Raw genomic sequence first — 22,815 nt, 5'->3', positions numbered from 1 at the left:
TGTTTAGATATACCTTGCGTGCAAACACCACCTGTCACGGATATATGTATATCTGAATGACGCATAGATGTTGAGACGATCCTAACGGTAAAACTAGCCTGTTAAGCAAAGACTACGAATCGAACCTTTTCTCCGGTGGCTCATCATATCAGACATGTCGGTTTATATCACGCTGCTGTGAACGACGCTTCAAGAACCCGAGTGCAAAAGAACTTGGCGCCATTGCAATAAAACTGACATGCCTTGAAGAGACTTGTAGAGCCTAGCAAAGGAAACATAAAAAACAGGCAGACAGACATACAGACAAGCAAAAATCTACCGTTTTCCCGGAGGCATCATCAGTTTTCATAAGTCAGGAAACACCTGTCGGTCTGAGTCAAAAATAGCTCCCGCGTCACGTGGTATGAACAGGCTACTGATCATGCGCTTGTCTGTGAATGACGCATGGGTGCTGAGACGATCCCTTCAATCTAAGAGCTACAGGTGAATAGAGAGGGCTGGCCAGGTGGGGTCATATCGGGTTCTGTTTCCGGTAACAATAGTCAGCAACAAGATGGGGAGTCATATGTTAACATTTGAACACCTTCTTGCGAAGGAAACATCATCGGTCATCATGAGTTTACAGAAGTGTAACACAAGTAGAATATTGAGGAGAGGATTGGTGCTTCTGATTGTGTTGACCTTGGTAATGTTGTACATTAGTTTGTACAAACTGTCCTCGTATGCAGATCCACGGTTTCACCCCAAAACGCCTCGAAGGTATGTGGTTGTTACACGTGTCAGTGTTATTCTTTTCTTCTGTACCTAAATGTAGCGTCGTTTCTTTCTTTCAGCGAAATGGCTTACAATCTATCCTTACAATTAAGGTGGCTAGCTAACTGAAGCATATATGATCCCCAGCACTACAGCAGTGCACTAGTAGATGACTCGTGAGCTCACCTTTCAGTGTCACCGGATCCTTATTGTACATGTACATGTATTACGTTAATGTGCTTGGACACCGTCAAGTTCTTTCTACCTGACATCTTCTGATCAAAATGTTACGTGTATTGCGCTTGAATGCACGTGTATGGAGTTACGCTGGAGAATGGCACCTTTTCAATATCCCAGCGCAGGCTTTGTTGTTGTGAACACCGCCTAGGTGAAAGGAGTGCTACACAAATTTGCTTGATATCTGAACTGGTTATATTCGCCAGCGAATATTATGAGATTGCTTACTTGGGTCTGTATGTAGGTCAACAGCATATAAGTCGAGAAATTGTGGATGGAACTTTTTGATTTTTTGTAGGTGTGTAGCGGTTGTCGAAAGGCATGCCTAGTTTGAAAATGGTTTACCTGGCGTTTTCCTACGGTATAGCAGCGAGCTTTGTATTTTTTCGAGGTTTGTTTCGAGAAGCATAACTCAAAATGCAGCTGGGCGATTTCTACGATATTTGGCAGGTGTGTAGCGGTTGTGTAAAGAATTGTCATGTGCGAGAATGGTTTAGCTAGCTTTTACCTATGGTGCTGTAGCTGGCTTTGTATGTAATTGCGTTTGTCTGTTAACACGATAACTCGAGATGTTCTACATGGATGCTAATGATATTTTGTTGATAGGTAGGGGACACAGAAAGGAAGGTCAAGTTCGATAATGGGCCTCCTGGCGACTTGTTTTGGTACTGCAAGTGAGCGTCAAAGCTTGCGCCTAAATTTTCCAGAAGTGCCATGTTCATGATTTTTAAGTGGTGGATAGCTGTTGGGACTAGGAGTGAATGGTGTAATTTTGGGCCCCCTAGCAGCTTGTTTGGAACTGCAGCGGGTCTTATAGTTCGTAACTTTTAAGAAGGATAACTGCAGAGGGGATTGATGGATATTCTTTGCTCTTGGTAGGTAGGTACTTAGGGTGATTATCAACATAATGAGATGCTAATTATGTAAACCGCGATCTTCTTAATATAATTACTTTAACTTATACTGGAGAAGAATATCCCTTACAAAAGTGTCACCCTAGCCTGATCTCCTTCCCCTAAAAGGGCCAGTCACAGCAAATTAACCCCCTGCCCTCAGCCTCCTGGCCTCAGCAGGGGGATGACCCCTCAACTCAAAGACAAATCAAAGGTGGAGCAGAACTAATCGCCATGGCAGACCGTGGCAGGGATGTCAGTTCCCAGTAATTGGAGATGCCTTGAATTTACAAGTTTGGATCTTTGGTAACCTAAAAGCTGTTCATAGAATTTAGTTTTGAATAGCTAATGGTGAGCATGACATAACTTTGAGACAATCAAATGTAAGGAACTTATTCCTATGTACTAAATAGAGGATTGCTTCTGTTACCAATCTAATCAGAGATGTGATTAACAGATTAGCCTGATGATGCACATGTCATTGACCTGTTAATTGTTTGCAGTGGAGAGAAGCATGAACAAGTGTCTCTAGGCTCCGAGGTTTATATTCAAACCAAATAAGCTCATTAGAAGTCTTTCTGCTTGGAGCAAAATATATTTCTGGTGACATTATAATATGAGCCAGTGGTCAAGTGGCATTTTCAGTCAAGGCTGGGAAGATTAGCAGTGTTAATAGGCAATCAAACAGTCCTTCATTCTGATCATTATTATCCATGCTATGATATTGGTAGCACATTTGTTGTTAGTAGCTTAAAGAGCATGACACTAGTACTTTTTTGAGAGTCCAAATACCCAGGTCTAACAGTCAGTCAGTCAATTAGTCGACACCGGACATCAACTCGGGAAGCTTGCTGGACCCTTATAACAGTGATCCATTCATTATACTCCAAAAAGGCTCTGAGTATCTAGAGATTATTTTATGTTTGCGCATAGAGAAATGTCTCGGTACCAGAGTGATGAGTTCTAAGAGCTTGGCCAAGTTTTATAGCAGATGAGAGGAGTTACACAGAGAAATATCTGACCATCTATTACTTCAAGCCATACCAGAACTTCAAATGAAGAAGGTGAATCCTCGGGGGGGGTCATATACCGCCATGGCTACTGTCCAACTTCTATGAAGAGCTTGCTCCTGTAATGTGCAATATCTACAATGCATGCTTACAACATTCCCTTACAATGGACAGAAGAACTGGTAGTGCCAGTACCGAAGGTGACCAGGCCCAAAGGTCTTGAAGATTTCAGGCGCATTTCCCTAACGAGCTATCTGGGTAAGGTGTACGAGGTGTTTCTCCGGGACTTATTGCTACAGGACACAAATCACCTGATTCATGACTCTCAGCATGGTTTCAGACAGTCTCTGCACTCATCCAGATAACGCAATCCTGGTTTGATGCGGTTAACAGTTCTCCTAATGCAAGTGAGCCCGCTCACTTAGAACTAAATAGGTTGGTATCGTAGGGTAGAGTGACAGCAATTAGTTAATGTGCCTAGCAACCGCCGGGTCCTCTCAGTTCTGTGATATCCTTTGTCAGCTGGCCGAAGAAGGCTTGCACTGGGAGATCGAATGAACACGATATTTCGCTGTTACTCTGTTTTATAATGTTTTTACAGCGCTTTTCTATAGTGTCATTTTTAATGACACAGTCTTCTGAACACGTTTTTTTGCTATTACAGTGTTTTATAAAGTTTTTACAGCGCTTTTCTATGTGTCATTCTAAAGACACATTTACTTAACAGACATATACATGTATGGATATCTATAGGTATGAATAAGTCAACATATTGAGTATAGCATGTCCTTTACACTATTGGTTCTACAGTATAAGCATTTGTGGATATATTTTCCTATAGCATAAACACACAGTACTGGTGCTGGTGTTCCTGCAATGAAACCCTCCCAGAGGGTCAGCCAGCCAGCAGACAGGCCGACCTGGGGTCACTGGTAGGGTTGGAGCAATTACTATGCCTGTCAATCAGCTATTTTGTCTTTGCGGGGCTATGGATGGGGGGATCTGAGTAGCCTGGCGTGATAGCCAGCCAGGTAGACTGTGTAAAATACCTCTGACTTAACTCGCGATTGCAAAACTTTACTTACTATTTTCATGAGATGGACACAAACATTCACCAAGGCAGGGCCGTAACAATCCTTACGTATGACCCTTAGATAACCCTTAGATGACCTATTATCTAATACATAGGCCAGTCACTCAAAGTTTGTTCATTATTTCTTTTTTTACGAAAAGACTGCAATGTACATTTTGTAGAGTGAAATCTTATATAAAACTAAAGACCTAGCCTAACCTAGCCTAACTAAAGACCTTACATCCAGCTTTGCTATATTAACATCTCGTATTAAGCTGTATTTGGTGCTTAGCTGGCCCATTATAGCCATAATTACATACATTAATCATTGAGAAACAACGACCTTCGATAAAAAATGTTTATTTGGCGAATATGTGTGTTCGAGGAACTCTAGTCTACTAGTGTAACCGCCATTAAATATTTGACTGTAACAAACCAGATGTTAATCAGCTTCATAAAAACTTAAGAGGTTAAGAGGACAATGACAATCATATTTGTTTGGCGCAATCGGGGCTTAAGGCATTGGGTTAGATATCTAGAGAATGATAAGAAAATTCTACTTTGAGATCTCTCTCTATATATACATTCCTGTTCTACAAACACGTCTGAAAACGAGAGAAGAAGCATGTAAATCTCTCTCCCTATATATATATATATTTATATATATAATTCATCTGTTCATATATTTATACATATATATATAAAACCGATATATATGTTTTATAGAGAGAGAGTTCTCTCGTTTTAAGACGCGTTGGTAAAACATGAATTTATAGAGTTTTCCATGGTATATTATTACGATGATGACATTACATTTATCAACAGTGTATGTTTGACCCAAACTATGTGAAACTTATATAGTAGGCTTTTTACAAGGTATGGCATGCTACTCCATTTTTGATAACTTTTGGATGACAATATATACGAGGGGGAGGGTACATTATACTCACAGGTAAATACGACCTTGGCTGCCTGTAATGTAAGCCGAATGAATTAATAATTAATAACTATGATTAAATTCCCCCACCAAACTGAAACGTAATGTAGACCATGTGAAAAGGAGGGAATTATGTATTTTTGTACCATCATTAAATGTGTTGATCACACATTTTCTTACAGTTTCGACAAGAACACAGCAAAAATATTCATCAAAGAATTCTTGGTAGCAACTTCAAGATGGTCCGGGAGCGAAAAAGCCGATTCTACCAATCAGACTTCTGTGCAGAACAACAAACTATCAGGAACTATAATTGCGCCACAGAACGGTAGTAAAAAACGTTTTAACAGTGCCGAGGTTAAAAACATGAGGTAAGCACTCAAAAGAGATACTACTTATTAGATAAACTCTAACGTATCGCGAGACAATTGCTCCTTGCTGATGGCCTAGAATACATGTCAAGTTGATTCCTGTCACTCTCCCTGACACTCCTGCAAGTCTGACCATACGAGGTCCAAAAAACCTTCGTGATTAGTAAATATAAACAGTTTTTTTTCACCACACTCCTGAAACTGGCTGACTCGACTCGTTTTTACTTCCAGAAAACACATCCTCAAGTTTTACAACCCGGATAGGGACCTGACGCTAAGGAAGTCCGGACTACGGGTTGGGCAACAGTTGAGATATGAAATGAAATGGGGTAATAAGACTTCACTTAACGTTACCAAAGATTTCTTGAAGTTAATTCCAGAAGAATCACCTCTGAAGGATCGCCACTTTTACACCTGCGCAGTCGTAGGCAACTCTGGTATCCTACTGAACAGTAGCTGTGGTCAAGAAATCGACTCTATGGACTTCGTCATTCGGTGTAACCTGCCTCAAATCGAAGGTTATGAGAAAGATGTCGGCTCCAAGGCAAACTTGACCACAATGAACCCATCTGTGATCGGGCAACACTTCGGCCAATGGGACAACAAAACGACGGATGATTATGATCGCTTGTTACGCCGTCTGGATCAAGTTGGCGACCAGATCTTGTACATACCCACATTAACGTCTTCGGTCGGAGATCAGTGGGTAAGCGCAATCATACAGATCCTTCTTCAGCACAAACTAACGATGAAGACTCCTTTTCCACCGGCGAGGATTAACACTGTTGTGAAATCGTGAGTTTGCCTGTCAATTTGTCGATTCAGTATCTTATTCACAGAGAAAAAAACTACAGATATCATCACTGTTCCGGCGGTCTTCAAAAGACCCAGTCGAGTGTTGATACGTAAAACGTTGTATGATGAAATTGCAAAATGGTGCTAAGTAGTGCAACACTATTTAATTTCCATTGTAAAATCTTCTGCTGTTTTTCTTATTGTACTTGTGTCTTTTTTTTTCTTTTTTTTTTATATCGGAATTATTATGAACGTGGTTAAAAATGAGTATCATGATGAGTATCTGGACTAAATATTTTACAGAATTTGGAGAAAGGCTGGGTTTAAGATTCTCGCGCTCCGTCCGTCCACGGGAGCTCACATGTACACCCTGGCTGCCACCATCTGCGACCAGATCCACATGTACGGCTTCTATCCGTTCAGCGAGGACACACGAGGCAGGGCGCTGCGGTACCACTATTACGACACGAATACTGAGATGATCGGCAATAAGACTCACAGCATGCCAGAGGAATTTAGGACACTTCGGCAGCTCCACATGCGGGGTGCATTGGTACTGCATACAGAACCATGTCGTTGATGCTTAGATTTTCTTTTCGATTATGAATCCCAATTATTGGGCATCTACATATTCAAGTGCTGTAATGTATGAATAATACTTGGCTGTCAGATGTTGTGTTCTCGGATGTCGACCAATGTAAGGTGAGGTGTCCCCCACTAGCCTTGGATCGTATGTAATATTGTGCGTCAACTTGTATAAGTTTTCTCTTTACGTCTTTTTGTTCCGCCGCACAGTAAATATTCAGATTGGACTTTTTCACATATCTGACTGCTGCATTGGGTTGGTTATTTTACATGGAAGTGCCCATTGATGAGATTATGACATCCTGAATTTGCTTGTTAGTTTTTCATTGTCTTGAATGCAGATCAAAATTGAACATTTAATACCCATATCTTGAGTTTTTTTCTGGATTTTTTGTTGTTGCAAAATATAGCACTACATTCATTACCGCCATTCCCACGTTCTCCTCGGATTCCTGACTTGATAAATACTTTTAGTATTTATTTCCTGCATTTCTGAAGAAAACAAAATGGATCTGGGCTAATATATGTAAGAACTCAGACTGTGGGGATAGGTTTGGGACTAGGCAACTCAGCCAACGAGGACAATTTTTTGCCGGAAAAAAATATGGGCACATCCTAACAAAAATAGTATCATACATGGAGTCAACATTACCCATCTATCATGTAGGTATAAACACCTTACTAATCATGAGCTTGCTTGTGAATGCCGCATGGATGTCGACACACTCCTAAAAGCTAAGGGCACAACCCGCCGTACGTGCAACTGCGTGTTGTCTACGTGCCAAAACGTGGGTAATCGTTTGGGATCCGTAAGTGGTAAGTACGTTGTAAGCACGTACAAATCAAGTACCATTTGCGCAAAGAACTGTAAAGTGCAAAACGAACTGATAACGAAATTTCCCAATGCCATATTTAGTCCGCCTCCTTAACAACTGACAATAACGGTGTGAATAGTCGATATTAATCATGTTCCGATTAAGATCAATTGTCTTAAAGTTTTAAAGTGTATGATAAGTTGAAACGGAGCCTACGTTATTGTGCCACGCTTGTACCGCATACGTAATTCAGCCTATGGCTGCGAGGTATTACGTTTTTTGATAAACCATTCATTCATTCACGATACACGCAACCGACTCACGGCAGACCGCATACTTACGTATTACACCTTGCGCAACAGTGCGAGTGACGTGCGTTGAGACATACCCCTCCTTGCTCTTGTCATTCCTTTCCCACGTTTTCAGAAAAAAAGTGGCAAATGCGACGTCCCACAAAAACGTACGGACAAAAAGCACGTACGGCGGGTTGTGCCCTTAGCCTTAGAGCTAGAAGTGAACCGGAGAAAGGGTCATATCGGGTTCTGGTTCAAATGTCAGCAAACGTCACACAGATGGGACAGATATTTTTGCCTAGCGATCTGTGCGGAGGAAACATTTCATCATGCGTTTAAGGAAGCCTTGTAACACACCAAGACTGTTCAGGGGAGGGATGGTGCTTCTGTTTGTGTTGACCCTGTCTATGTTGTACATCAGTGTGCAAGAACCACGATTTCACTTGAAAAAGTTAACAAGTGGCATTCATGAGACGTCTCAACGGTATGTACAACCCACAGTACGGGGCCTTCAAAAAGTAATGCGACTTGTTTTATGAACAGACTCGTTTTTTTCCATCGATTGAGTTGAAATTTGGCACAAAGGTACAAAAATATGTCCTCTTGGGATTGACATATCTCAATTTGCTGTTCAGATTTTTTTGTTGTTCAATGACTGAGTTGAGTTTAAGAAGACCACACCCTTGTTATCCCGTCGGAAGAAGTTAGAGGGTCAATTAACGTGCGATTGATAATGTCCCTACATCACTTGTAGCTATGGCAAAAACTAAATCTGCACATCTATCAAGTTGCATTTCTCTATAAGCCACTTGCCTAGTTTTATCTTTAAATCCCAATCATTTGTTCTTTTTTCGTTCCTGGGGTGAAGTGAGGTCGTCAGGGTCGTGGATAAGGAGTGGATTTAGGGTAGGCTGCTTAAAGTTTCCGTAACCGACTCTTTTTATTACCTGACAAAAAAATCAAATTTAGCACACTTCTTGGTCTTCAAACAGTTAATAACTGTGCCAAGTTTCGATAATCTTTTTGCTAATGGAAAAGCAGTCTACAAAACCTTTATTCAACAAATCACGTACTTGACAGTCAAGAGAACTAGAGTTGCTATATTATAGGCAGTTTGATTAATGATTAATCAAACTGCCTATAATATAACAACTCGCTCCACTCTATTGGCTGTAGAAGATGAACCATTGAGAATTTAGGCGCATGTAATCTATTGAGACATTTGTTATTATACAGGTGAGATGTCAGCTTCCTATAATAGTTCTAAAATGGTTAGATCTACAGGAACTGATCTCCTGAAGCTTCAAAGAGTGTGGTCATCTTGAACTGAACTCAGTCACTCATAAAAATCTAAACAACAAATCTCAAGAGGATATATTCTTGTACCTTTGTGCCAAATTTCAACTCAATCGATGAATGACTCTGTTATAAAACAAGTCGCATTACTTTTTGAAGGCCCCTTGTAGCTGTTACCGTTGATGTGTGCATGACATCAATTCATTTACGTGGCACATGGTCTTCACTTTCTTTTGCAGAACATGTATCGCTTCTCTCCTTCCAAGAACTGACTTGCAATCTATCTCGAACGTCAGCTAGCTGAAATGTTGACGAAATGTCGGTCATTTTTTTTCTTTCATATGAAAGTGTCTGGAATAAACATAATTAAGTGATACCACGTAATGGCTAGCGGAATCAATCTTGCACTTGCAACGTTGCACAAGGATAGAAAACGATGATGACTGAAAATCACAATGCATGTATGTATGTATGTAACGTTATGTATGTAAATATGGCCACCAGCACCACAACCGTTTCCTTGTTGATTCTTGAGCTCACCCTTCAGTGCCAACGGTTCCTTACTGTGGGTGCTTATCGTAATGTGTTGGGCGCGGGAGTATTTTTCTACCTGACATATTCTGAAAGGTTACTGCAGGTTATCAAAACACAGTTTGTCTTGAGACTGAATGCACATAGTGGAGTTAATGTGGAGAATAACACCTCCTCAGTTTTCATGGCAGGCTTTGTTGTTAGAACTATAGCATAGTTCAATGGCGGTACGTGAAAAGGCATTCACAAATCTGTCGGAATCTGAATAGGTCAGCTAGTATTGCCACTATTCGGCTGTAACAAACCAGATAACAATAATATTTTTAGAAAACTTCGAATGACAATGGCAATGACATCTAAATGACATCCACCATTGGATATAATGCATTAAGCTATAGCTAGACATCTTGAGTATATCATGCATTGCTGCACTTTATCTACGTCTATAATAAACATGCTTCATTTTTCATTTATTACAAAATATGCATAATGTATCAGTCAAAGGGGAAGGGTTCACTCAACTCCTGTAATGCTTTAGTCTTTCCCAATCAAGATCAAATATAGCGTAGACAATGTGATAACGAGGGGATTATACGAGGACATTTTACCATCATTAATCTAGCCATTCTCTTTCAGGGTCAAAAAGCAGACAGCAAGAAATCTCTTCAAAGATTTATTGGCAGCAAGTTCAAGACGGACCTGTAGCACAGCATTCCTCAATGCCGATTCCACAAGTCAGACCTCTGTGCAAAATAATACAGCAGAACTATCAGGAGCTGGGTTTACTGCGCCACAGAACGAGAGTAAAATGTGTTTCAACAGTACCGAGGTGCAGAATATGAGGTAAACACTACATTATTCTATATCTGAAGTTCTCAACAAATCACAAGGTATTCCGAAATAGGAACAATGTCAACCCGATTACGATTATACTTTCCTAAAAAAAAGCGGGAAGATAGAAAGCCTTTTGACTAGCGAGTATGGGTGCCAGATAAAACTAATTAGGTGACACCCAGACTAACTCACGACGTGAAATAAATCTATGTAGCAATATTCGGTACACTGCATGGAAAGCCTGTCTTGCTAGCCACGGGCAACTTCAAAAAGGAAAAAAATGACAAGCGTTCTTATCCCACATGTAATAAACACAAAAGTTTCTGTCATTCTAATATGATTATAAGCATATAAACTTTTATTGAGCGACGTTGATACAAATCATCAGTAGTCAACATAGTTTTCTCATCACAAACTTCCGTCTTGCTATTTGTCTTCACTCTTCATCTTGAGTTTTTTCTACTTTCAGAGAACGCATACTCAAGTTTTACAACCCCGAAACAAACCTGAGTCTAACGCAGTCGAGCCTACGGATTGGGCAACGTTTGGAATATGAATTCGGTGGTAAATCTTTCAACGTCACCGAAGACTTCTTGAAACTCATCCCAAAGGAATCACCTCTGAAGGACCGCCATTTCAACACCTGCGCAGTCGTGGGCAACTCCGGTATTCTACTAAACAGTAGCTGTGGTCAAGAAATCGACTCCATGGACTTCGTCATTCGGTGTAACCTGCCTCAAATCGAAGGTTATGAGAAAGATGTCGGCTCCAAGGCGAACCTGACTACAATGAATCCATCCATCGTCAAACGTAACTTTGGACAATGGCACAACAAAACAACGGATGATTATGATCGTTTGTTACGACGTCTTAAACAGATTGGCGACCAGATCTTGTACGTGCCCGCTTTCACAACTCCGAGGGAGGAGAAGAACGTGAGGGTGATCACACAGATTCTTCTGGAACACAAACTGCCGATAAGGGCTACTTTTCCACCGGCAAGAATTAAAATGAACAGTCTCATAAAATCGTGAGTTTCCCTTTTCATATTTCACAGAAGAAAAGAAAGAAAAAGCAATTGCAAAATAAGGATAGGTCTTATCTTCCCATTGTAACAAATATTGCAGGTTTGATTGTACTGTTGTCTTGGTTCATTAATTTGAATCAAAACCATTATGCTTGATGAGTATCTGAAGTAAGTATCATTATATTGTTACAGAATTTGGGCAAACAGCAGGGTTCAAGATCCGCATCCGGATTTTGACCGATTGGAAAATGATCCTCTGGACCTAAACCGGACCTGTAGCTGATTTTTCTGTACCGGCACCCACTACTAGACTAAATACGATATACAAAATACAAAGTAAATGTATGTTACAGAATTTGGACAAAGGCTGGGTTTAAGATGCTAGCGCTTCGTCCGTCCACGGGAGCGCACATGTACACCCTGGCTGCCACCATCTGCGACCAGGTCCACATGTACGGCTTCTATCCGTTCAGCGAGGACAAGCGAGGCAGGGCGCTCAGCTACCACTACTATGACACGAAGAAGATGATAGGCAAAAAGACCCACAACATGCCAGAGGAATTTAGGGCATTTCAGCAGCTCCACGTGCGGGGTGCATTGGTACTGCATATAGAACCATGTCATTGACCTTTTAGCAAATGCATAGATTTTCTTTTCGATCATTAATTTCGATCATTGGACACCTACATATGAATGCACTGTAATGTTGTCTAACTTGGCTGCCAGATGTTGAGTTGTCAGGTGTCGCCCAATGTAAGATGTGACTGTGTGTATGTCAGGTATGTGACTGTGTGATTTTATGACCGGAAATGCTCACTGGTAATATTATGACATGCGGAAATGTCCTGGTTCACATGTTCTTCAATAAACATTCTAAAAATCAGACATTTTCCCCATTTTAGAAGTGTTCTTGCCAATTTCTAGATTTCTTGCCAAATATATAGCACAACTGTAACACTATTTCTCACTTACCCTCCAAGGCTCCCTGACTTGATGAAGAAAAAATGAATTATTTCCTGCCTGTGTATTAGCCGGCGGGAAGAACTCAATTCAAAGGCTATGTAATAGCTAACATTTTATCATTAGCTAAAGGTAGTATTTCACCTCCCCGACTGAAGTCAGGTACTCATTTTTCCACCTGGGTGAAGTGAGGAAAGTCATGTTTTAAGTGCCTAGCATTCTCAAGGACACAACTATCTAGGTTCCGAACCCAACGGCACTCTACCAGCTATGCCTCACACGACGCCATGACAATATGGACAGGTATAACTGAACCTGGTTGTGAATGACATCTGAATGTTGAGACGCTCCCCTAACAGGTGAACCGTTGGGTCATACCTGGTTCAAGTATGCAGATTCTCTGCTATATGCCATAACAGAGTAGTCACGTAGACAGAGGAGACATGACTGAACAGTGGTCTGTGTTTAGGGGACATTTCTTCATGTGCTTAAAGAGGTGTAACATACCAAGAATATTCATGGCAGGGATGGTAAATCTATCTGTATGGACCCTGGGTATGCTGTGTATAAGTTGGCACCAGCGGTCCACGTATGCAGAAGCACGAGTTCACAGGAAGATGGCAACAAGTGACTTCCGTCAGACATCTCAAGGGTATGTGGTTATTATCGTAATTTTGTGTAACATTGTCTTCCCTTTCTACTTCAGGAAGATTTATCGTTTCTTTCTTTCGACGAAATAGCTCGTAATTTGTCGTTGATGTGAGGCTGGTTCAAAAATCGTTTGGTTTTATTTGTTCACTTTATTTCATTTTGAGTGGACATAAAATATTGCGTTAAGATATAGCGGTCAGGGGAATCAACCGAAGGACTACCATGAGGATAGAAAACATCTTCAAGAGATTAAAAAAACTGAGAAAGAGATGCATAAGAATATATGGCCACCTGCACTACAACCGGTCCCTTGTTGTAAGGCGATCTTACTCCGTTTCATGATACAGTATCCGGATCCTTATTGTCGCCAGATCAGCACTTGTTTATCCATGAGGCCCTCTGAAAGGGAGCCGTTGTTATCAAAGTATCGCGTGTCTTGGGTTGGGAATGAATACAGGCACGATGGAGAATAGACACTTATCAATAAATATCCCACCGTATCTTACCAGCAAACGAACATAATTCGTCATTTGGATAACAATTTACACATTTTTAACCATCATCATTTGACAGCGTCGAGATGCAGACAGCCGAAAGCCTCATCAAAGATTTCATGTCAACAACAACCATGGGAAGTACCGAAGCCGATGGCACGAATAAAGCTTCTGTACAAAAGAACACAGCAGAACTATTAGGACATGGGATTACTGGTTCCAAGAAGGAAACTAAAAAGGTGTCACCGAAGCCGAAAGTAAGAGTATTGAAGCGCAAGAAAACTGCAACGCCAGGTGCAGGTACGAATGAAGCAAGGACAAAGCGGAGTTGCTCCAGGCGAGATGGATCGGAGCAGCGTTGGTGTTTTAACAGTACAGAGGTGCAGAATATGAGGTAAGTGCTACCGTATTTTATATCTCAAAGGATTGCTAGTTGTTCAGTAATCATCACTTTGATAGAACTGCCTCAGTGCGAGACATTGCATGGCTTGTGATGGCACGAACCATGTCAGAGCCGGACAACTTAAGATAGAGAAGAAAACCGATTAAACACAGAAGCAAAGTTTTTATTCAACTATATACACGTGATATCTCAGATTGAACGAATTTCACTCGAAGTTTGGTAAAAGTTACAGTTTTCCCGATACAACGTCTTGCTGTTGCTTTTAGTTTTACTCTTGGAGATGGCTAAATATAATCGTTTTACTTCCAGACAACATATACTCAAGTTTTACAACCCGGAAACAAACCTGACTCTAACGCAGTCCAGTGTAAGGATTGGGCAACGTTTGACATATGAAATTCAATTATCTAAGAAGGTCACGGCCACCAAAGATTTACTGAAGCTCCTCCCAGAAGAATCACCTCTGAAGGACCGCCATTTCAACACATGTGCAATCGTGGGCAACTCTGGGATTCTACTGAACAGTTCCTGTGGGCAAGAAATCGACTCCATGGACTTCGTCATTCGGTGTAACCTGCCTCAAATCGAAGGTTTGTTTGTTTGTTTGTTTGTTTGTTTGAACCCTTGTTTATTCATGAAAGCTCAAATCGGCCTGCAAGCCGCTTTTCAATGAGGTCATGAGGGAAGAAGCACGCAAGGGTCAGACAAAGCATATACTTAGTGACAGAGATACAATTTACATCGTTTAAAGTCTTGATGAGTCTTATAAGTCTACACGTCTATATACATAATTTTTACACATTTACAATTTTAACAAGGTTATGAGAGAGATGTCATGAGGTCATGAGGGAAGAAGTAAGGGTCAGACAAAGCATATACTTAGTAACAGAGATACAATTTACATCGTTTAAAGTCTTTATGAGCCTTATAATTCTACACGTCTATATGCACAATTTTTACATATTTACAATTTTAACAAGGTTATGAGAAAGATGTCGGCTCCAAGGCGAACCTGACCACCATGAACCCCTCCGTGATCCCGCACGACTTCGGGAAGGACTACCGTCGGTTGTCGCGGCGTCTGAAACAAGTCGGCGACCAGATCTTGTACGTGCCGGGTTTGACGTCACCGTCAGGAGAGATGCACGTGAGGATCATCACACAGATCGTTCTGCAGCACAAACTGGCGGCCAAGATTACCTTTCCACCGGCGGGAATGAACACTCTCATGAAATCGTAAGTTGGTATATTACTTTAAAATGGAACTTGTTATCACCAAGCACAGTAGGAGCATCTTGTCTGGATAGTTTTAAAGAAAGCTTGCAGATAGATGTGCAAAAGTTAGGTGTGACGGATCGTTCAGTGTAATATAACCAGCTGCTGCCGCGCCGTGTGCCTGCGAAGCTGGTGTGTTACGCCGAAGGGCGGTTATACTGGCTATATAGATACAGATACAAATACTTTGCTATCTACATAATTAAATTTCTTTAGCTCAATGGAGAGGGCTGAGTACAAGCCACGCACGCTTTCATTAATCTCCAAGCAGATTCCCGGTGACATATAAGATACAATTAAGTATCAAAGCCGGCCAAGGAGTATAGCCGACCAGAGGCTGACCTCCTTACACCTTGGCCTGCTTTGATGCTAAATTGTATCTTATATGTCACCGGGAGTCTGCTTTGAGATTATGCTTTCCCCTCCTCCTGTACTTGTTTTTCTTCATTGTGTTTGTTTTATGTAATATTTTTGCTGTGCGATTCAAACAAACAAGCAAATAAACAAGACATCACCTCAGTCCTATCTAAATAAGAATATCAGGGTATTTTGCTTGTTTGGAAATTGCACTGTTGTCTTGATTTTGTAATCCAAATCGAGCTACATAATTAGCATGTAAACAAAATATCTTTTTACAGCATTTGGTCAAACGCTGGTTTTGAGACCCTCCGTCCGTCCACGGGAGCTCACATGTACACCCTGGCTGCCACCATCTGCGACCAGATCCACATGTACGGCTTCTATCCGTTCAGCGAGGACACACGTGGCAGGGCGCTGGGCTACCATTACTACGACACCAAGGAGATGATCAGCAACAGGACTCATAACATGCCGGAAGAATTCAGGGCATTTCAGCAGCTCCATATGCGGGGTGCATTGGTACTGCACACAGAACCATGCCAATGATTTTCTAGGAATAAAAGAGATTTCATTTGATATTTTTCGATTAGGCCACAACGACTTAATTTTATGGATGACATCCTCTGGAGACCCCAAAACTACTGCGAGAGGGCGAAAACAATAAAAATCCAGCAAAGAAAAAAAATGATGCTAAACCACAGGACTATAAAGCTGGCATTATGAACAGAACACGGTTTATCAAAAGAAACAAGTCTTTATTTGCAGGAGGCACATGTAGGTTGTATTGTTCACGCCCTCAATAATAACGCCCTCCTTTGATGCTGACGCATTTTGTTTTCATCACGTGTTTTCATCATATCTTACTATACAAGTAGAGGTTAGGCTCCGGCTGTTTTTACATTTTTAGGCGTTTTTTTTCGGGTCCTCTATTTTTTGCTGTTCTCTTGTCGGCTGTGAGACATCAAGAAAACATTATAAAATAGAAAGTCCGATAAAAACAAAACAAAAAAAGGTTTGAAAAATACCCGGAGCTTGGATAGCAGTCATATCATGGTCATATTGCCAGATTTCGAATTCGTGGCAAAGCAAGACGCATGTGCAGAAGTACCGATTACTACAAAATTAGCACGTTTGGGGAAGCTTTACGACAAACAGACATATGCTGGCCCTTTGGGTCGGCAATTTCCGGGCTTGCGTGGAGCCTTGGAGGAGGTGATTTTTTTTTTTAGAACAGGCGAAAACTAATGCGCGCGCGGATGTCATCCATAAAATTAAGTCAGTGTGGCCTTATCAGGCATCACATGAATGTACTATAATGCAGGGAAATCTGGCATGTCAAATGTCGAGTTCCCTTGCCCAATGTAGCTAATGCACGAATTTCCTTTAAGTCACCAACACTAACACCAGTAGCTTCGTTAAACAAAGTAACAAAGTAAGGGCACAAATGCCCAACAAAGTAAGGGCACAAATGCACTGTCCAGCAAAATCCTTATATTGATGAGAAACAATGTTTTTAGTCTGATATAAGGCTCTCGGGAAAAAATGGCCGATGGCAATGATTTAAGGTTAAGTATTAAACCAGCCATGACTGCAGAAGACCCCAAGTAGAATACGGGTTAGGTTCAAATTACGGAAAATCGAACATGTCGAACAAAGTTCGAATTCGGCTGGACATGGGACGTTTTGAGCCCGTCTTTGGCAACTATGCTTGAACAGCGATCTGTTCTGAGGAAGCCTTTCCTCATACCTTCAAAGAAGAGCTGGAATGCACCAAGAATGTTCAGAGCAGGAATGGTGCTTCTATTTGTGTTGAATTTACTCATGTTGTACGTGAATTGGCGCCAGCAGTCCATGTTTGCAGAACTACGATTTCACCTGAAAAAGTTTGCCAGTGACTCCCATGACACGACATTACGGTGGGTATTACAGTATCTTACGGTGCCGTCCATTTGTTTCTGAACCAAACCGCTAATTTCTTTTAACGAAATAGGTTTTAGTCTCTCTTTAATGTGAGGTGACAATGTGAAACAGTGAACATTGAACTTTCATGAGTTGTGTTTACATTTGAGTGACTCAGTCGTTTGTTTTTCGCTCGATCAATATAGCGCCTACTCGATCGATTTCTTGCCTTATGCGTTGTTGAAGTTTTGAACTACCATAAATAGTAGTCACAGATACGTAGCACACCAGGTCGGTCAATCAGCTTGACAAAAACTCACCTAGTGACAATTACATTGAAGCTTAATAACATAATTATGTCAAGCTTCTTTAACGTGCTCGAGGTGTGGCTCCCCTCAAACAATGGACCTCCGACATAACGTCTGGTCCGAGAGGGCGCCCCTACCTACTTATCATCAACTGAGTATGTGTTCCGTGCCTTTCCCAAGGCCTCGTTACCGTGGAATTGGAACCAGGGCACTTTAGGCCAACATTGTCACCTTGATAGTAAAAAATACGATAATGCAATTTGCAAGTATTTCTCCCCAAACTAAATGAAATATAATCTAGACCATGTGATAACAAGAGAATTATACTTTTTTTCAACGGATAATTGGAATAAATCTTACAGAGTCGAAAAGCAGGCAGCAAAAAATCTCATCAATGAATTCGTGGCAGTAACTTCAAAACGACCCGATACCCCAGGGAGCGTCAGAGCCTATTCCACCAATCAGACTTGTTTGCAAAGCGGTGCAGCACAACTATCGGCACCTGGAGTTACTATGACAACAACGGAGAGTAAGCGAGCTCCAACCCCACCGAAGGAGAGAAGGAAAGTTAGCAAAATCATTAAGCGAGTAGTGAAGCGTAGAAAAGCTGCCAAGTCTGAGACAGGCACTTTGGATGAAATAAATACAGCAGGAATTGACTCCGAACAGCGTTGGTGTTTCAACAGTACCGAGGTGCAGACTATGAGGTAAGCACTACATTATTCTATACTTCAAGTCGCACGTCTATATGTGAAGAATCTAGAGTTACACACGCGTCTTGTTCAATGCCGTGTTTATATTATCATAAAAATAAGGTTTTGATTACTTCCTGCTACGCTGAATGCGATTTACATGTACAACTGCAAAAATATCTCCCGGGTTAGTAGTCCTTTATGTACCTTGACAATGAATTATAAAAGTAGCCCCCCCCCCCCAAAAAAAAATAAAAGCAATATAATCTAGACCATGTGATAGCAAGAGAACTACCTTTCTTATCAACATTAGCCACCCGTTCTACAGTGTCGAAAAGCAGGCAGCAAAAAATCTCATCAAGGTATTCGTGGCAGCACCTGCATTGCGGCCTAATACCACACGAAGCGTCAAGGACTATTCCACAAAGCAGACTTCTATGCAAGCCAATACAGCACAGCTGCTGCGACCTGAGATTTCTGTGTCAAAGAATGAGAGTGAAGGGATCCCAGCCCAAACGGAGACATCCACTTTGAATGAAACAGGAACAAAGGAGAGTTTTGCTTGGCCGAATGGATCCGACAAGCAGCGTTGGTGTTTCAATAGTACCGAGGTGCAGAATATGAGGTAAGCACTACATTACCCCCATGAAATATCAATGTATGATATATTTTCAGTAGCATTTGTCTGTCTTTGTGTCTGTTAGCTAGGTAACTCAAGAACGACTGGATGGATATAAATGGATTGGTTACATATTTGGTGTGTTGGTAGGGTATGACGAACACTGGAAATGATTAGAACTCATCGAACTAGCTGACTCGTTTTTACTTCCAGACAACATATACTCAAGTTTTACAGCCCGGAATCAAGCCTGACACTAACGCGATCAAGTCTACGGATTGGGCAACGCTTGACATTTGAATTTGGTACCAAGTCGACATTCAAAGTCAGCAAAGAGTTCTTGAAGTTGATCCCAAAAGAATCGCCTCTGAAAGACCGCCATTTTAAAACGTGTGCAATCGTGGGCAACTCAGGTATTCTACTAAACAGTAGCTGTGGTCAAGAAATCGACTCCATGGACTTCGTCATTCGGTGTAACCTGCCTCCAATCGAAGGTTATGAGAAAGATGTCGGCTCAAAGGCAAACTTGACTACAATGAACCCCTCCGTGGTCAGGAATAACTTCGGACAATGGTACAAGAAAACAAAAGACGATTATGATCGGTTGTTACGACGTCTGGAAGAAGTTGGCGACCAGATCTTGTACGTGCCCGCTTTAACGGCCCCTCATGTGGAAAGGTACTTGAGAGTGATCATAGAGGTTGTTAACCAGCACAACCTGCCGATCAAAACTGTCTTTCCACCGACCGGAATCAACACTCTCATCAAATCGTAAGTTTTCCTTTCAAGTAGAGATACCACTTCAACTATTCTAATTGGAAAAATGGGATGTATAATAGTTTACCTTTTTCTTCAGTGACCTTTTTTGTTTTTGTTCAGTAATTGAATCGAAATCATGATGATAAAGTGCATGATGAATATCTAACTCAATGCATTACAGAATCTGGACAAAGTTTGGGTCTGAGGTCCTCCGTCCGTCCACGGGGGCTCACATGTACACCCTGGCTTCCACCATCTGCGACCAGATCCACATGTACGGCTTCTATCCGTTCAGCGAGGACACACGAGGCAGGGCGCTCAGCTACCACTACTACGACACCAAGAAGATGATCGACAACAGGACCCACAACATGCCGGAAGAATTTAGGGCACTTCAGCAGCTCCACATGCGGGGTGCATTGGTACTGCATACAGAACCATGTCATTGATCTTTATTTGATGCTTTGATTACCTCCATGAAATGTCATGGGGGTTATATTTTCCCCTGCGTTTGTCTGTCTTAATAAATTGTGCTCAGGAGTAAGTGACATACGTCTGGGCCCCCTAGCGGCTATTATTGGGATAGCAGGGGCATTGCCATTGACTTTCTACATTTTATTTCTTATATGTTCTTGATCATTAGGTATCTACATGTGAATGTAATTTGATGCAGAAAAAACATGGCTGACAAAAGTAAGGTGAGGTGTCTCTTAGACTCATGTCACCTCAAGTGCCCATAATGTCTTCTCATCATTTTCATGTCCTTCTGTTCCACAGTACAGAAAACATCGAAATTTAACCACACGTAACGTGCCGTGCTACAGTGTAGGGTGAGTTCTTGTGACATGACCTGTAATGTTCACGGATGAGATTATGACACCCTGAATTTACTAATTAATTTACAATATATCAGAATACAGATTCTAGAAACCAAAGACCACCTTTCTCCGCGAAATACTTGGAAGTTTAATAAATATCTTGACAATATATAGCGCATTCATGTGCATTTCACACATTGTGAGCCAAAAACAATCTAAAGACTTCATAAGTAGCTTCAATCTAAGAACAATCTAAAGACTTCATAATAATTACCGGTACGAGTCAAGTGCCCTCATTACTCTCCAGGCAGAGGATAGGCGCCGGCCGATTTTTGACGTTTTTTAGTCGTTTTTATTGGGCTACACAACGAAAATTCAAATACAATACAATACAATATAGAAAGCCCGATAAAAACGACTCAAGAAACGTGAAAAACAGCCGGAGCCTAACCTCTGCTTGGAGCGTACCCCTCGTGCCGCGGAGGTATGAACAAGCCACATGCACTTGTTTGTGAATGACGTATGAATGTTGACACGCTCCCTGAAATCTAACAGATGAAGGGCGAACAATAACCTGGGTGGGTCCTTTCTGGTTCTTGTTCAAGCGTTTGCAGTTACGTAATAATTGCACAAGAAAGGCTCGCAGGCGGGAGAGCCTCGGCAACCATCGTTGTCCATCAACCATTACTAAGATCTGCCCGGAGGAAACTTTCATCATGAGCTTAAAGAGGACGTGTAATACACCAAGACTGATGTTCATGGCAGGAATGGTGCTTTTGTTCGTGTTGAACTTGCCCATGTTGTACGTGGTTTGGCGCCAGCAGTCCATGTTTGCTGAGCTACGGTTTCACCTGAATAATTTCCGTGACAAGGCTACACGGTGGGTGATTTCATGTTCAGAGACGTTGTCGTCTATTTGTTTGTAAACCAAATGTATCGCTCCTTTCATTTAACGTTTAAGATATGACTTAGAATCTAACGTTATCTTACATGTTCAGAGACATTGTCGCCTATTTGTTTCATAGCCAAATGTATCGTTCCTTCCATTCAAAGATATGACCAAGGAGGTTATATCACACCTTGATATGACTTAGGACAGGGGTGCCTAAGCATTTGCACGAACCCTATGAAATTCGTAAGAATATTATGTGATACACACGAATCACTATGCGAAAATGCACGAATCTTATGAAATTCGCACGAATCACTATGTGATACACACGAACCTTATACTAGGATTGTCAAAAGTATGTCACGTGAAGAGCGAAGATCAGGACACAACAGGCTGAATTATATGAAGCCTTCTCTCCTGGATGCAGTATCAAGGTATCAAGGTTATGAGATTTGCACGAACCTTATGCAAAACGGCGACCGGGAGAAGACATGATTTTGAGCGTTTCTACCCGTTATATTCATATTTGAAGGCATGGAATGGACATATACCACCACGAAGACGTATTTGATAGCATGTGAGCTACTGTTTTCCTTCATTTCTGTGTCTTACATCGTTTTCCGTCGCCGCCGATCGAAGCCGCCATCTTGAAAATCCCGCTCCGTCTGTCACGTGACCCAGGCAGTGGTGCGCAATTTCGCATAAGGTTCGTGCAAATCTCATAAGGTCCGTGTGTATCACATAGTGATTCGTGCGAATTTCATAAGATTCGTGCGTATCACATAATATTCGTACGAATGTCATAGGGTTCGTGCAAATGCTTAAGCACCCCTTTAGGATCCATCTGTAATATGAGGTGCACGTGGCACGGTGGCTTGACATCAAACTTTGTGTTGTGACTGTTTGCTTTACGTACGCTGGAAAGTAACACCTCCCCCTTTTCCCACCGTAGACTTCGTCGTACTGCTTTGCTCGATTCTGAGTTTTACGGCAGTCACTTGTTTGTCTGAACTGATTACCGTACTGTGTTTTTTTTTTGTCCTTGACGTCACTAAGGTAGAGCACGTCACCGGAACGTACTGCGCCTGCGCGAAAAGTATAGACATGCTAATATCCCGGTTTACTAAAGGGCCGCATTTAAAAAAGTGTGTGCGTATATAAGGGTAAAACTCCGTGTACGTTTTACATGAAACCATGTCTCTAACATATACTGTGCCAACAGCGGGATTTCAATGC

General features: G+C 41.5%; 5 protein-coding genes across 5 annotated transcripts in view; all 5 read left to right on the top strand.

The window, feature by feature from the left end:
• Positions 1–8: 8 nt before the first annotated feature.
• On the top strand, positions 9–7,034 carry LOC118416560 (CMP-N-acetylneuraminate-poly-alpha-2,8-sialyltransferase-like). The gene is made up of 4 exons (XM_035821703.1): positions 9–759; positions 5,085–5,273; positions 5,505–6,068; positions 6,372–7,034. The coding sequence occupies exons 1-4, from the start codon at positions 554–556 to the stop codon at positions 6,646–6,648; spliced, it is 1,236 nt and encodes a 411-aa protein (XP_035677596.1). The 5' UTR covers positions 9–553; the 3' UTR covers positions 6,649–7,034.
• A 3,392-nt stretch (positions 7,035–10,426) lies between these two features.
• LOC118416219 (CMP-N-acetylneuraminate-poly-alpha-2,8-sialyltransferase-like) lies at positions 10,427–12,286 on the top strand. Its single transcript, XM_035821303.1, has 3 exons — positions 10,427–10,431; positions 10,892–11,452; positions 11,803–12,286. Exons 1-3 carry the CDS (start codon positions 10,427–10,429, stop codon positions 12,074–12,076), a joined length of 840 nt encoding a protein of 279 aa, XP_035677196.1. The 3' UTR covers positions 12,077–12,286.
• Positions 12,287–12,832: 546 nt separating this feature from the next.
• LOC118416948 (CMP-N-acetylneuraminate-poly-alpha-2,8-sialyltransferase-like) lies at positions 12,833–17,540 on the top strand. The gene is made up of 5 exons (XM_035822265.1): positions 12,833–13,061; positions 13,634–13,948; positions 14,267–14,547; positions 14,938–15,193; positions 15,871–17,540. The coding sequence occupies exons 1-5, from the start codon at positions 12,853–12,855 to the stop codon at positions 16,136–16,138; spliced, it is 1,329 nt and encodes a 442-aa protein (XP_035678158.1). The 5' UTR covers positions 12,833–12,852; the 3' UTR covers positions 16,139–17,540.
• A 1,677-nt stretch (positions 17,541–19,217) lies between these two features.
• On the top strand, positions 19,218–20,741 carry LOC118416815 (CMP-N-acetylneuraminate-poly-alpha-2,8-sialyltransferase-like). Its single transcript, XM_035822077.1, has 2 exons — positions 19,218–19,881; positions 20,051–20,741. The coding sequence occupies exons 1-2, from the start codon at positions 19,565–19,567 to the stop codon at positions 20,316–20,318; spliced, it is 585 nt and encodes a 194-aa protein (XP_035677970.1). The 5' UTR covers positions 19,218–19,564; the 3' UTR covers positions 20,319–20,741.
• Positions 20,742–21,254: 513 nt separating this feature from the next.
• The window catches only part of LOC118416806 (CMP-N-acetylneuraminate-poly-alpha-2,8-sialyltransferase-like), a 7,673-nt gene continuing 6,112 nt past the window's right edge, over positions 21,255–22,815 (top strand). Inside the window, exon 1 of the mRNA XM_035822061.1 lies at positions 21,255–21,567. Within this exon, the coding sequence (XP_035677954.1) occupies positions 21,404–21,567 (164 nt within the window). The 5' untranslated portion in view covers positions 21,255–21,403. The remainder of the gene's footprint in view (positions 21,568–22,815) is intronic.

The sequence above is a fragment of the Branchiostoma floridae genome, chromosome 5 (assembly GCF_000003815.2).
Source record: "Branchiostoma floridae strain S238N-H82 chromosome 5, Bfl_VNyyK, whole genome shotgun sequence".
NCBI classification, from domain to species: Eukaryota; Metazoa; Chordata; class Leptocardii; order Amphioxiformes; family Branchiostomatidae; genus Branchiostoma; species Branchiostoma floridae.
The sequence above is the reverse complement of the archived record's forward strand: the minus strand, read 5'-3'. Positions and strand labels throughout refer to the sequence as shown.